The 15,952-nt window shown below is 36.3% G+C and overlaps 1 protein-coding gene across 1 annotated transcript in view; it reads right to left on the reverse strand.

The window, feature by feature from the left end:
* The window catches only part of nsmfa (NMDA receptor synaptonuclear signaling and neuronal migration factor a), a 102,763-nt gene continuing 86,811 nt past the window's right edge, over positions 1-15,952 (reverse strand). Inside the window, 5 exon segments of the mRNA XM_057818627.1 lie at positions 1-1,713; positions 5,483-5,558; positions 9,915-10,017; positions 12,354-12,433; positions 12,789-12,859. Of these exon segments, the coding sequence (XP_057674610.1) occupies positions 1,616-1,713; positions 5,483-5,558; positions 9,915-10,017; positions 12,354-12,433; positions 12,789-12,859 (428 nt within the window). The 3' untranslated portion in view covers positions 1-1,615.

Below are 15,952 nucleotides of genomic sequence, written 5' to 3' on the forward strand. Positions count from 1 at the left end.
GCAGGTTCTGGTCCCCATTAACCACAAAAAAACGAGGGATCACTGTGTTGTATAGTATTTTTGCCTCTCGTAACCTGAAATTTCTTTCTTAACAAGAGGCAATACATTATAAAAGATGTATGTCTAAATTTTGGGGGGCTTGGAACAGATTAGGGAATTTACATGTAAAGCACGTCTCTACTTACAGAACTTTTTAAGTTGAGAAACTACTCTCAGAACCAATTAATTTCGAAGTAGAGGTACCACTGTATCTAACATTTTGTAAATAATAATAATAACGGATTAATTCATTGTTAGAACTCACTCACAGCTATTGACGGCGACGGATGTCCAATGGAGTTTTATTGGGATCACTGGTAGGTAATGAACACGTATTAGTGTCATTGACGGTGATAAACATCCAATCCAGTTAGACTGGGAACACTGGCAGTCGTTGAGTTAAATTGGGAAAGGTAGCATTGAATGAGTTTTAACGATTCTGTGGATTGTATTGGAAGAACAGCAACTACGCTGTTGAGACAGTTCCAAATGCTGAACTTTGTAGTTGTCTAAAGAACACCTTCTTCTGAATGTGATGCTTACATGAAAACAGGAATTCAGAACAAATAATGTTAAAAAACAATTAATTGTTGATTTATTAATCAATGAGTCCAAGAAATGTAGTCAAATGCCCGTTTTGGGGATTTTTAGAGGACTTTTTTTGTTGTTAAGTTTTGCGGTAATTGTTTGAAGTATCTCAAACACAATTATTGGATGGCTATTACATCCCTCTTGACATCACAGCAAAAATGTGAATACATTTAGCTTTTCACAGCCGCAAAGAAAATGCACAAAAAATCCACGTCATTTATGTTTTGTTATTTTTTTTTCCATAAGCGACCACATTCACGCCCCAAAAAAAAAAAAGAAAAGAAACAATAAAGAGGTACAGTACATTTCAGTTACATTAATAATACATTCACGCCCAGTGAGATGGCAATAAATATTAGAATAATTTAAAATTGTTACTTTAGTGGCTAAAACCTGAGTTATTCCAACGTATGTACTGTAAGAAAACCTCACGGCATTTCACATCAAAAATAAACTATACATCGTTGATCCGATTGTGAGGATGATTATTAACCGCATGACTGAAGCTATGTCAGATACTCAGGATTCTTACACAGACACAAGCGGACACGGCTAAATAATAGCTATTTACAGTGGATCTAAAAAAAAATCTACACACTCCTGTTCAAATGTCAGGTTTAGTAATATAAGAAAATTACAGAAAGATAAATCATTTGAAAACTTTTGAAAAGGTTCATCCTGTTCTGGAAACCCAGCTTTTTAACAGGGGTGTCTAGACTTTTTAAAATTTTATTTTATTTTATTTTTTTGAATCTCCACTGTATATAGAAGACACAACCAGACATCCTGGCAACCAAATAGGGACTTAAATGGGATCTTTACAGATATTTTTTTAACCTGAAGTCAGTGATGTCCCTTTTTTTCCACTATGAGGAAAAAAAATGTTTGTATGGAGTTAACACTAGGTTAGCAGAACGTCTATAGTCACAGCAACGCTTTCCTCGTGGCACGAAGGAAGATCTTCGTTATCTCAGGTGTTTGTTCGTCACAAAAGGTCTTCATAGTCCAACAGTTTGGAGTGCTGACGCGTCTTCCAAAGGCGATAGAGGCGGAAGTCGAAGTACATCTCGATCATCTCTTTGCCTAAGAGACAAAAGACATTTTGTTTTGCTCATTCATTGGAGAAGAGAAACGCTTTGTTTTGCAAGTTCTGTCTGAATTTAGTGATTTTGTCCTGTGAGGGATTTAGGACCATGTATATTTAAAAGGAAAAAAAATAATGGCACACCAATAAATAGACATGTTGCCAGACTGGAATTTTCTGTGTCCTATGAAGGTTGTATTTCAGGACAAGTAACAGATAACAGAGGGATGGAGCTGTTTCCTGTAGTCTGCTGCCCCCTACTGGGTGCAAGTTTAACATTTATCTCTACAGGGCTTTCAGACAGCGACACTCTCTACATTTTTATACCTGGCAGAAGCAGAAGTATTTGCACCCCTTGTGATTTTCAAAGTTCACCCACTTAGAAAATAGGTAGAAGTCTGAAATTTCAATCATAGATGTATTTCCACTCATAGAGACAAAATCCGGGGGAAAAAATGTAGAAATCATATCGTATAACTTTTAAAATAATTTATTTGTAATTTACTGGGGTTCATAAGTATTTGTAGCCCTGAGAAAATCAGTGCTAATATTTAGTGCAGAAGCTTTTGTTTGCAATTACAGAGGTCAGACGCTTTCGGTAGTCGTTCACCAGTTTTTCACATATGGAAATAGAGATTTTGGCCCATTGCTCCTCAAAATTTTCTCTAGATCTGTCAGGTTTCGGAGCTGTCATTGAAAAACACTAAGCTTCAGCTCCATCGAAATATTTTCTATTGGATTGAGGTCTGGAGACTGGCTAGGTCACTCCTGCACCTTGATATGCTTTTTAGGCAGCCACTCCTTGGTCAGCTTGGCTGCGTGCTTCGGATCATTGTCAAGTTGGAAGATCCAGCCACGACTCATCTTCAAGTCTCTGACTGAGGGAAGGAGGTTGTGGCTCAAAATCTGACGATATATTTCACCATTCATCCTCTGCTTTATACAGTACATTCTTCCTGTCCCCTTTGCCGAAAAAAGCAGCCCCAAAGCATGAGGTTTCCACCCACACTTCACAGTGGGGATGGTGTTCTTGGGATTGTACTCATCCTTCTTTTTCCTCCACCCACGACGAGTAAAGTTTGCACCAAACAGTTGTACTTTGGTCTCATCTGACCACATGACTTTCTCCCATGACTCCTCTGCATCATTCAGATGGTCCCTGGCAAACTTCAGACGGGCCTTCACATGTACCGGCTTTAACAGGGGAACCTTCTGAGCAGTGCTTGATTTTGAATTATTGCACCGTAGTGTTTTACTGACACTAGCCTTTGAAACTGTGCATCCAGCTCTCTTCAGGTCAGCTCCTGCCATGTAGTTCTAGGCTGAGCCCTCACTCTTCTCATCATGAGTGATGCCCCACAAGAGGAGATTTTACCTGGAGCCCCAGTCCGAAGTAGATTATCAGTCATGTTTTGCCTTTTCCATTTTCTAACAATTGCTGCAATTGTTGGTTTATTCTCACCGGACTGCTTTCCAATTGTCCTATAGCCTTTTCCAGTTTTGTGGAGCTCAAAAATTTTTCCCTGGTGTCTTTTGAAAGCTCTCTGGTCTTTTTTACTGACTGTGGGGTGCACAGGTAACAATAATGACCTCAAACGGGTGGTGGGTGGTTGGTTACTAATGGGGCAAAGGTGGACCTTTTTATTTTAAGGTACAATGACAACTCTTTGAGTGTCATAATTATTGCTGGTTCTCAGGGGTACAAGTGCTTATGAACCTCAGTAAATTACAAATAAATTAATAATAATAATAAAAAAAACTACAATGTGATTTCTGGATGTTTTTTTTTTGAATATGTCTCTATGAATGGCAATGCATCTATGATTAAATTTCAGACCTCTATTTTCTAAGTGGGTGAACTTGCAAAATCACAATGGGTGCAAATACTTCTCACTGTAAATGTTCTCTGACAAGGTTGGAGTGACAAGCAGCAGGTGTATTTACTATTTTTGGTTGACCAGGTAAAGAAGTTTTTTAAAATTTAAAAAAAAAAATTTTTTAACCTTAACCCTTTTAGGGACTGTGGACACTACAGTGGACATCTATTCAAAGGTTATAATTAGCTTAAGACATCCACTCCCAACCCATGTCACAGTTTATATGTTGTGGTAGTTAATAAAAACGGAAATTGATATTGAAAACACCTATTGACGTTACTAGGTGTCTAATCCATTTCAACAGAGAGGGGCTGGGAGCCCCCAGTCAAATGGGATTGGACGTCTATCACAGTCAATGCCAGTGACACAGGATCACCAGATAACAAAATAACATGACAAAATAAGATGTATAATAAGGTTGCAACAACTAATCGATTAAAATTAATTAAGTCAGTTGCCAACTAATTTGATAATCGATTTTTGCCTTGTTTGTGTGTAATGTGAGGGCTGAGCGTGCCCGCCAGTGATAAGAGCAAGAGAGAGAGAGAGAGAGAAAGTTCACTGCTGCAACTACTGCTTTTGGGCTGCTGAATCAATAATATTACTAAGTGTCGAGCGTTAGATTGTCTTTTGTGTTGTTAGATCCAGAGTGCCTCCGTCAGAGGCGAGTAAATGAAGCCTATTGTATTCTTTGTTGACGAGGCGTTACTAATTAGCACAGAGCGCTGAGCTAGTTAGCGATTATGCTAATTCGTGTCTTAAGTGTCCGTTTTTATTTTGTTTTGGATAAGCATATTAGCATATGAGTTATTGTTAAGTTGTCTCTTTTCTTTTTATAAAGAAACCTCACAAACAACCACTTCATATAACAGCTGAAAGTCCTTTCAACACAAACTCCTAACTAAAGTGTCATACAAGAGTGTGCTTTCAAATTGGATTTTATTTGTATTTAAGAACAACTGTTTGTTAAAGAAAACTGATTCATTACAGTCTGCCTCCTCCTTATTTGATTGTTGTTTAGTTTGTTTAAAGAAAATGAGTCATTGACACAATTTATATACAATTTATACTTTGCCCACAACATAAAAAATGTCTATCAGTAGAACGTTGTTTTTTTGAATGAATAGAACTTTTGTCTTATTTGTGAACTGAGGAATTCTTTTTATGTTTTATACTCAGAACATGTATTAAACATTTAAACAAGTTTTATGTACTACAGTAAAGGAAGCTGTAATAAAATATTTTTGAATGAAATAGTCATCCTTTTTGTCTTCATTGTTACTTACGACATGCCTAAAACAACTTCAAGTTAAACTGATAATTGTCAAAAGTGACATTTATCCGATTAATCGTTTAATTAAGCATCCGATTAATCGATTATAAAAATGGAGTTTTAGAAGATTTGAATTGGATGGAAAAAATTTATTTTGTATTCTTAAGATTTGTTTAATGGCTACAAAACAATAAAATAATCAAGACTATATTGTCAAAAGAAAAAAAGTATGTTTTGTAATAAATTATAAAATAAATTAATAAAATGCCTTGTTATCGAATCAGTACTTGGTATTGGCCGATCCTCAAAATCATTGGACTTGGACTCAAGCTTGGGTGCAAAATTACATGATTGGGACAACTCTAACCATAATAACATATAGCAAATCCTTAATTTATGCATTCTACATATTATATATATTTTGAACAAAAATGGTCTAAGTCACTTGAAAAATGCTTCAGATTGTAAATTAAAAAAAAAAAAAAAACGGATGTGAAGTAGAATGCAAAACGCCTTGCGCATTAGGAATGCAGAAACAAATCTGAAGTTAATGAACATGAAAAGTTAGGACATTTGGCATGCTTTTATATGTCCTCGTGTGTGTTTGCTCACACCCACCCTGTGCAGAAAGTTCCAGCGGCGACTCGAACTCCACAGAATAAGGCCTCATCAGATTCTTCAGTTTCTGGAACAGCTGTTGGGTGCAGATAAGAAAGCAAAGGCACTTTGATACACACTCAGCAAGGGATGCTGCTTGCTGCATACACACAACATGCGGATAATCAAAAAGTCAGAAATACACACACACACTTGGACAGCAATGAAAAAAGTACTGTTGTCTTGTATAGTCTTGAAGCAAAGTGTGTATAGTACAACACAGTGTTTGACAAGCTGGGTAAAACACTGATCTGCAGCCTGTTGTTGTTCACGTTGCCAGACAAGGCATCAAAGCCCTCAGAGATCCAGATTTATGTAATGTTTTGGCAGCCATGACTGGGACGGACACAAAATGCTTGGCTGGGTCAATGTCTGCTGGCATGCGCATCTTTATAAACGCTTATTCGTTCATTGCCCCCCCCCCCCCCCCCCCCCATTTCAAAATGAATTGAATAACTAGTGCCATCAATGCCACTGAAAGATGAGCATTCACAGCCTGTTTTCTCAATTTAAATTGGATGTCTATTGCTGTAAATGGCATGCAATGAGTTAATTTCTATAAGAAAACAAAAACTTTAGAGTGTTACATAGGGCCAAACCAGAGTGTATTTCTGTTTTTAGTCATTTTAATTTTATTAATTTTGTTTTTATGAACTTTGTATTGTTATGCTGCTGTAAGTCTTAGTTTAGTCTCAAATTGCTGACCTTTTTGATGCCAAAAGCTGTAAATGGCTAAAATAGCTAGTGCTTAGTTTTACTGTTTTTGTTCTGTTATATAATAATATAGTAATAATATATGTTACTATAATATAATATAATTACATATTCTATAATAGAGAACATCACTTCAGGTAGACAAGTGACATTCTGGTGGTGAAATGTTGGTGAACCCGACATTGAAGCTACCAACACGCGAATGTTTAAACAGACTGCTGTGTTAGGTAAAGTTTTAATATAATAGTCATCTGCAGTGTTTGTGGTAACCTCCCCCCCTTACCACTGGTGTTTTTTTTTTTATTTTTTATTTTATTTGTATTTTATTACATTCACATCGGAAAATGAACCTTTGAACTACTGGTGCACGATAATTATTGGTCCGATAATTATCGGTCCAATAATAGGAATTATGACGTCATCCCGATAAATCCAATAACATTTTGTAATAGGACCGATACTATGTACCGTTCTGGCTTTACAGTTTCTAGTATGGGAAATCACTTGACCATTTGCGGGCCATTGCTCCCACCTGCTGGTCAGAATAGTTCACTGCATCTATTTTTTTGTTACAGTAGTTTGGTTCAATCACTTACACATTGCGGTGTCTAACGGGAGCATTGACAGTCGTGAATGCTTTCTGTTACGTTTCCACCTCGGAAATATATGTAAGTATTTTATGTTTACTATAACATATGGATGTGCAATATACATTTACTTCTGTGGTGAAGGGTCATATGTACAGAACTTCATAAGTTGTATTATAGAAGCCAGCCAATGCTTTAGTAGCTCAAGCTAGTGTGCTATGCTATACATATAATAGTTGTGTATATAAGTTTATTATACAGTTTGTCGTATATTGAGTATTGAATATGTGTATTTTTCTGTTGTACTTTCACAATATTAAGACGAGTGTCTTCCCATAAAAGCAAGGAAAGACCAAGCCTTGTGGTTTATGGAAGTACATTCATTCTTAGCTGGCTGTCGGGCAGTGCAGAAGTGAACCGCACTGTTTTGGTCATGTCATTATGAAAAATCTGATGAGATCAAAGGCAAATCTATGTTGAATCCACCACTAGTTTTTTTTTTTTTTTTTTTTTTTTTAAACCTCCAGGTGTTCAAAAACTCAGGTTATACATATAAAAAATTATATATTTATTATCGGATATCGATATCGGTATTGGCTTTGAGGAGAAGGAAGTTATCGATATCGGTATCGGTTTCAAAAAATGGATATCTTGCACCCCTACTTTGAACTGCTGTCCACTGAAGTGATCAGTTTTGTTAATCTTACTTTAAATTTATTTTTTTTAACTAGTGACAAATTACCTCTCCCAAAAAGGAAATAGTTAGTTACCCAGTTACCTCATTGTAAGAGTACTTAGTTACTTGGCAACTAATTGACGTTACTTTTCAGGTTCTACACGTTATTGCGTTATACGTTCTATCTTTCACATCAAATATGTTTATATTGATTTTGATGAATTGATTATACTGATTGAATTGAACTGATTTTTTTCATTCCCCCCAAAAACGTAGGTCACACGTTTTGCCTTTTTTTTTTTTTTATTTAAATTTCACCTATGAGTGTAATGGTATATAAACTTTAACTTTCAAATGCTGTGAGAAAAAAAGGCCTTTTTGTTTTTCTTGTTGTTCTGAACCGTGATCTCAGTACCGAGGTACGTACTGAACCTGGACTTACGTGTATCGTCACACTCCAAATATATATAGATATTTTTTTCAATATGCAAGTGAGGCTCTGAATCTCCAGTCTCTCTTGTCTTTGCTCTAGTTGTTTTGATTAAAAAACATCACACAAGGTTCATGGATATATCATTCAAGAAAAGTTTAGGGCAAGGAACTAATTTTGGTAATAAAAAGGAAATAAAATAAATAAAAGTTTATCATTATATTCTAGTGTCTACAAGGACATTGCCAACTTGGTGATGATAATGACATTCAGCAGGAAAACCTTACATTATTTTCAAATAAGTGTACCCACCTGGACGCCACGAGCTGTATGTAAAAAGAAAAGTTGCCCGAGAGTTAAAGATGACGCTCGCCACTCAATGTAAATGCTAACGAGATCGCGAATGCCATCTTTGCATTTGCAACGGTGTCACCACCTCCTTCCCACTTTCTCCCTCCCGCTCTGCTCTCTCCCAGGAAGCTGTGACAAAATCAGACAACTTTCGCTTCATTCAACCAAATTATAGTAACGCACCCCTTCCATACGCAGAGTTTTTGGGGGGCTCCGGTGGCCGAAAAGTGTCATTGCATGTAATTAACTTTCCTATATGATTTTAAAATAAAGAGTTTTCTGGTAAAATATTGTCTATAAAAGATGTAAAACAATAAAACAAACAACAAAAATGAATGAAATGAACGAAAAAAGTTTTTTTGTAATGGGTCAAAATTATTTTTTTCCGAACAGATCATGTGACTAGCACCTTAGACGGTCATTTTCTTTGGTTAGCTAAAACCACTTGAGGACCGAAGAGGCAAGATGGATGGATTCTTTCAAACCTAAGCTTTCAAAAGCAACAACAACTACTGAGCAAGAACCAAGGATTGAAAATGGACCCTGAAACGCCAGAGAACACCGCCAAAATGGTGAGCGGAGATTCAATTTGCCCCAATCAAGACGCTAACTGTTCAAAAGAGCCACCACCGGTGTCTTGCTAATGTAGTTACCCCCGTCAAAAATTGTATCCCCTGGCTGCGGGAGGGAACACATGCACATATGTTATGAGGTATGTCGACTTAGACAATTAATTGAAGCCAGAAAAAAACCCCAGTTATATATTTTTGACATCGATGTTTATTAAACTGGAGAAACTCCATACAGAACTTGAATTACAGTAATAGCAATTATAGGTCAACCTATGAGTAAAACATTGCCTGTTTTTACATTCAGTGCATATGCTACGTTATGCGACAGAAAAAAAAAGTTTTTTTTTTTGGATGGATGGGCCATGTTTTTAAAACCTCGTAGATAACTACATCACCAAAACACGGAAATCAAGCAAATCAGTGCAGCACAGTGGCTCCGCCCAGGGGCTACAATTTTGGACGGGGGTAACTACATGGGCATGACACCGGTGGGCGTACCATATTCAATGGATGACGATCTTGGCAAAAAGTATAGCTGTCCTAAGCAGCCTAATTTAGACCTCATCTTAAAAAATGATAGGAAACAAAAAAAAAATCCCACTCATTTTCAACTTATTATTATAAATATTCTTGTAAATTAATTTAATTGCTGACACTGTGTTTCGGGGTCATCAACATGTTGTGAGTCAAACGCCTATGTAACCTACCCCCCCTTACCACTGCTGTTTTTTTGTTTTTGTTTGTTTTTTTAAGTTACATTCATATAGAAAAAGGAACATTTGAAATGCTGTCCACTGTAGTGAGTAGTGACCATGGTCCCTGAAATGGTTAAATAGCATATTCACCTCTGCATTGTATTGCCACAGAAGAAGCATCAATGAATTATGATGAATGGATTATGCATTTTTTTCCCGGGGTGTACAAGCGTTTTGCGTTATGATTCAAGGTTAGGTCACAAGCATAATTCTTCATCTGTGGGCTATTATGATAACAGCTCAGAGCTGCTTTAAAAGATCTGTATAAAAGTTGACAAGAGGCCTTCAACTTGGCTAAATGTTCTTACCTTTTCTCCATTGGGGTTTCCCAGGACGTAGCATCCCATTATATGGATGAGGTTGGGCTGCGGGTTGACTTTACTCATCATTCGGCTGAGTCGTCTCCAGAATCTAAATCAACCCAAAAAAGCTTCAGCTATGGCCAATTTTCCTTTTTCCGGATGCTATTGTAACACTAAAGACAAATCATTGCATTTTGACTTCAAGATGATAACTTTGTGTTCAGAAAATAGTAATGTAAATGCAATCATCTTTTGAAGAGCGGTTTTGATGATCAGCGATTTGAAAAATAATATATATTGATCATTTGCTTCCTCAATTATGTAATTTGTACTCTTCCAGTGGCGCCCCCAGGGGGTGGCCATGGCCACCCCTAGAAATTGGTTGGCCACCCCACTGGCCACCCCGCTTGCCAGTATATCGTTAGATTGTTATAGCATCAGTTATGCATTTCATCCCAAATGAATGCATTTATTTTGTTTTGTTAAATGTAGGGCTGTCAAATTTATCGCGTTAACGGGCGGTAATTAATTTTTTAAATTAATCCCGTGAAAATATTTATCGCAATTAAACCATTCGCGGTGCGACTCATTCACGCATTGCCGCAAACAGCCTACAATGGCTCCGTTTTACTTATATACACAGATCAGAGGCAGTGTCACGTGAGTGGAGTAGATACAAGTGCTTTTAATTGGCAAAAGTATATTTAAAAAAACTATAATTATTGTGGGAAGCAACGTGAGGAAGAATGACAGGAGTTGATCTTTTTCTGAACACCCTGTGGTGTACCTAACGCAGAGAAGATATATAGCATTTGCAGCCACCACACACAGTCATGGTTGCACGACTTCCCATCATGCATTTGGGGAGAACAGTTAAGTCGCTACAGTATTGTTTACTGAAAGCTCAACAAATACACTAGATAGCAATATTTAGTCACAATATACAAACTCACATTTATCCTTTAAGAATTACAAGTCTTTCTATCCGTGGATTCCTTTCACAGAAAGAATGTTAATGCCATCTTGTGGATGTATTGTTATAATAAACAAATACAGTACTTATTTACAGTATGTTGAATGTATATATCCGTCTTGTCTTATCTTTCCATTCCAGCAATAATTTACAGAAAAATATGGCATATTTTAGAGATGGCTTGAATTGCGATTAATTACGATTAATTCATTTTTAGGCTGTGATTAACTCGATTAAAAATTTTAATCGTTTGACAGCCCTAGTTAAATATACACCTTATACCTGATATATACATAACACAATAAAATAGAATTGTTGTGGAACTCAAAATGTTGACTGGACAGTTACGGACTATGCACATTAAATCATTAGTAAAATCAAATATTACACAATACACCAAAGTATATCAGTATCCGTGTCCTTAAGTCTTTCTGATAGTTTTCCCCTGTCCATTTTACTGCAAAAATATAATGAAAGCCTGAAATTATGGCTTTTAGTTTTGGCCACCCCAAGATTTTAAGTGGCCCCATCTGGCCACCCCTATGAAAAATTTCTGGAGGCGCCACTGCTTATTTCAAGACAAGAATTTGGCACCACCGTTGCACCCCAGTCAGTGTTTCTCCTCAAAAGTGAGCACAATTATGTCATTTCGCCTGTAGATGGCAATATTCACAACAGTTTTGAATGGATACTAAAGAAACCGAATGTACAGTATCACCATTTCCACGATCCCGTTTTACAGATGAGGCCTGTTATGAAAAATTTGATTGGGAAAAAAAGTGAATAATTTCGGTTAAAATTTTTGAGCATTTACACTGTAAATATTAAATCCGTTTTGGATTAGTAGTTGGTACCAATTTCCTCCCATGGCAAAAATCCAAATTGTGTCGAGTTTCTCACAACGGTGGAATCTTAGTAAACTGAAGTTACATTTTATTTATGAATATCATTTTTCTCAACATTGGCGGGCATTTTCATCTGACATACGATAATGTCTTAAGGTTACAAATATGACAGGAGAATACACAGTGTTTCTCATTTCATTGTGTAATTTTTATAGACTACAAGCGGTTTTCACACGAACCTTTCATGTAATTATGGTGGTTCTCGTGTGTCAGCATAGGTTAGTGATAGACTTTGTATTTAGGTTACGAATTCACAAACTGAGGACCTCCATAGTTTTCAATATAAACATTGTAACAAGACCATTAGGGCTTTTTTTTGTTGCTTCAAAACACAAAGCATCCAATTGAATAGCTCCGATGTCATCCCCAGTTTTCCTAACCCTATTAGTGACCATGGAGTCTGCATTTGGATGGATCTATAGATAGCGCTGATGTCTTAAAACCTATTTTAAAAGCTTTTTCAGCAATCAAAAACCTCAAGCAATTTTCCAGATAATTGCAATATTTATCTATTTTAACATTATTTGCTTTTTCACATACTTGTTTAAAAGGGAAAAAAAGACTCACTGGCTCATGTCCTCCTCCTTTTCCACCTTGGCAAATGTTGCTACTTTGTTTTTCAGGAGGTACAGATGACCTGGACCTCCCTATGAGACACACAAAGCACACATAAACATGCTTTAATCAACCTGTTTTAATATTTTTTGTCTCAATTTTTTAAATTTGTGCAAGAATTTCCCATCTCCTGTAAAAATAGGCACATATCTTGGAAAGCTAAGAGGAACAACAACTGGTCACCCAACATCAATTCAATATACATATGTTATAAAAGCTAGAAAATACTTCAAGTTTAATCAACAATAATTTTTAGTTGCTTTCCATCAGAAAAAATATTGCATTCATCCATGTACGCAGGAATTTTTTGGGTAGTTTTTTAAGAGCATTTTTCAACTGTTTAAAAAAAAAAAAAAAAAAGGATCGATCTCAATCTTGGTCCCCCACCTGGCAAAAGATGAGCATCCTCCAGAACTTGCTTCCCCTCCTGTAAGCTGTGAGTTTCTTCTCAATTTCTTCTGCAAGGAGAAGCAAGAGGGTTAGATTGATGTGAAGGTCAGGGACAAGATGTGAATGGGTGTGATACAAGTCAAGGAGCTAGTGGTGAATGAGTGAATAGAAAGAATGGCTTTGAGGCCAGGTGTAGTAATAGACCACTAGAGAACATTCAATTGAAAATATGCGGTAGTGACAAAGTGACAAACAAGTCAATTGACAAGAGTGTAGTAGTGGTGACCTGAAATGAGTTTTTGTAAATGATTCAGTGGTGTCTGGTCGATAACTGGGCTTCATATCGTTTCACTTTATTATCTAAGACACAAGGGACTGTTTGGAATGCAGGGGTGTCAACTCAAATTCATGGTGGGCCAAAATTAAAAACTGGGACAACGTCGACAGCCAAGGTAAATATCTATTAAATTATTAATATTAAACATATGTATAATATTAAAACATTAATAAATCCCGTTTGCATCCAATGCACTTTTTCTTGTGTGTGCAAAAAATATAATGAATTAGACGGCCGGTTGCATACACATACTGTAGGTACAGCAATTTTTTTTTTTTTTTTTTAAACCTCTCCTTTTGGAATGATGTCTAGTGTCTGTTTTGTGAAAAGGTGTTTCATTCCAATATGATATGCAATGTCTGAAAATTTATAAAAATTATCTAAAATCGCAGTAAAAATCCATTAAATAACATTGTTGTGACTCTCATTGCAAATCAGAGCATTGCTGAAACGGTGTCCGATGGGATTCACGCATGACTGGGTGCAATTAGACACACTCAAGTAGAGAGATTGTCGGTGCCAGGAATAGCGATCAGGCAGCATAAAATAGGATGTCAACATATCCACACTTACATGTTCACATACAGTATTACTGTGTTCCACACCTTATATTGCTAATACTGTATGTGTACACTCCATCCTGCCTAATCACGTCTCTTTTTGACTCACCCCTCCTCTTCTTTCTCCTCAGTCATCAGGCCCCCCACATGGTGTCCACCGGAAATACAATTAGCTAACGTTAGCACCACTACATTCATATGGTAAATGGAGAGTACTTATAAAGGTAGCGTAGGCGTTTAATGTATATCTTGTTGTTGTTTGTTCTTCTCTTCTTTCTCTGTCTCTCCACTATACTGCAGTGATCCCTCGTTTTTCGCGGTAAATGGGGACCAGAACCCGACGCAATAAGTGGAAAAACTGCGAAGTAGCAATGTAGTTATTCAGATTTAGCATTGGAAAAAAAAAATATATATATATATGTATTAGGCCTGTCAACAATAACGCGTTAACGACCATGATTAATCTGGAAATATTAACGCATTAAAAAAAATAACGCAATTTACCGCCCACACTAAGTTTGGCCACAACTGCCTCCCGTAGTCCCACATGCTGATGTTTACATTCTCCGCGCGGCAATGCAGGACATAATGCAGCCAGCCACATGAGTGAGGATGATGACCAAATTCCGTTTTAAAAAGCTGCCTAATGGAAACCTGGATAAAACCAAAGTTGTGTGCACATACTGCTGTGATGAACTGTCCTTCAATCGAAGCTCAACCAGCCTAAAGTACCACCTTCGGGAAAGGCACATCTTCGCTAGTGTTAGCAATGATGCTAACACTGCAGGAACAAGCCGCAGTCATCAAGCTTCACTGGAAGAGTGTGGACTCGGACTTGCCAACAAAAAGAAACCAAGTAGGTTGACTACTGCTATCACTACATGGGTAACCAGAGACTGTAGAGTGTAGACCCAATAACATAGTCGAAGACGAGGGCCTTGAAAATCCAATGACAACAAACGACAACAACCAATGACAAACCACTAGACAGGTACAAGGCAGTGCCAGCATGGAGTCATGTCCACTACAGTGGTGGTCTGCGCACAATAGTGCCCACAGTAAGCTGGCCCACCTTGCAAAAAAGTATCTGGTCACACCTGCCTCCTTGCAAGAGACTATTTTCTTTGACAGGGTACATTGTTCAAAAGAAAAGATCTGCTCTGTTATCTGAAAATGTCAACAAGCTAGTTTACCTGAGAAGTTGGTTAAAAAAACAAAATATTAATAAGAGTATGGCTATCTAACACCTTTACACACAGTTTAGTGTAATGTTTTTCAGTTAAGTGTGTGAAAATTGTTTATTTATTTATTTACTTATTTTTTAAATTTCACACAGCTTTCAGGCCATATAGTGTTAAACTGCAAGTGCTGCATTTATTTGTTTTCAAATGTTGAATTTAACAGACAAGTTGTTTACACATTTTTGAAATACTAGCTATTGTTACTGTATTGTGCTTGTCTGCTTTTTAAATTGGGAATCAATTTTGGGTAATATGCCAAACGGTACTTGAGCCACATTGTTAGTCTGAGGCACTTCAATCTGTTAAAACTCTTTGCTGTTTAATACAGACAATTTATTTTATTTTTTATTTTATACGAGCTGAGTTGTTAAATAAAATTTCAAAACTCTATTTGGTTAATTATTAATTCATTCACACATCATACATTTCATCTTAAAACAAATTTTAAGTCAATTATAGTATTTTCCTAGATTTTTTTTTCCTGAAGAGCAATTTTATTCATCCCGAGGGAAATGGGATTAATCATGATTAATCACACAAATGACATATGATTAACTAGATTAAAATGTTTAATCGTTTGACAGCACTAATATATATATATATATATATATATATATATATATATATATATATATATATATATATATATATATATATATGACGTGCTTTTTTTTACTTTTTCCCAAAGTATAATTAACAAAAAAAAAAAAAAAAAAAAAATGTAGATATATATACATATATTTTATTAAATACTTTGATAAGTACTTGAAATGTAATAATTGTGATGTTTTAAACATGTTACTGTCCCACCAAATTATTTTAAACGAATAAAGCAGAAAAATGCTTGGCTTTATTAAATGCTTCATTGAGTGAGTCCACTCAAATCTGCTGAAGCTGCTCACTTACACACAATGAGTTGCCACAACAACTGTTTATCAAGTTAAACGATGATTGACGCATGCAGTATTTCGAAGTTCGCTTTTCTGGCAAGATCAAACAGTAAACGTATGTCAATCATCGTTA

This window comes from Corythoichthys intestinalis, chromosome 17 (genome assembly GCF_030265065.1).
Source record: "Corythoichthys intestinalis isolate RoL2023-P3 chromosome 17, ASM3026506v1, whole genome shotgun sequence".
Taxonomy (NCBI): Eukaryota; Metazoa; Chordata; class Actinopteri; order Syngnathiformes; family Syngnathidae; genus Corythoichthys; species Corythoichthys intestinalis.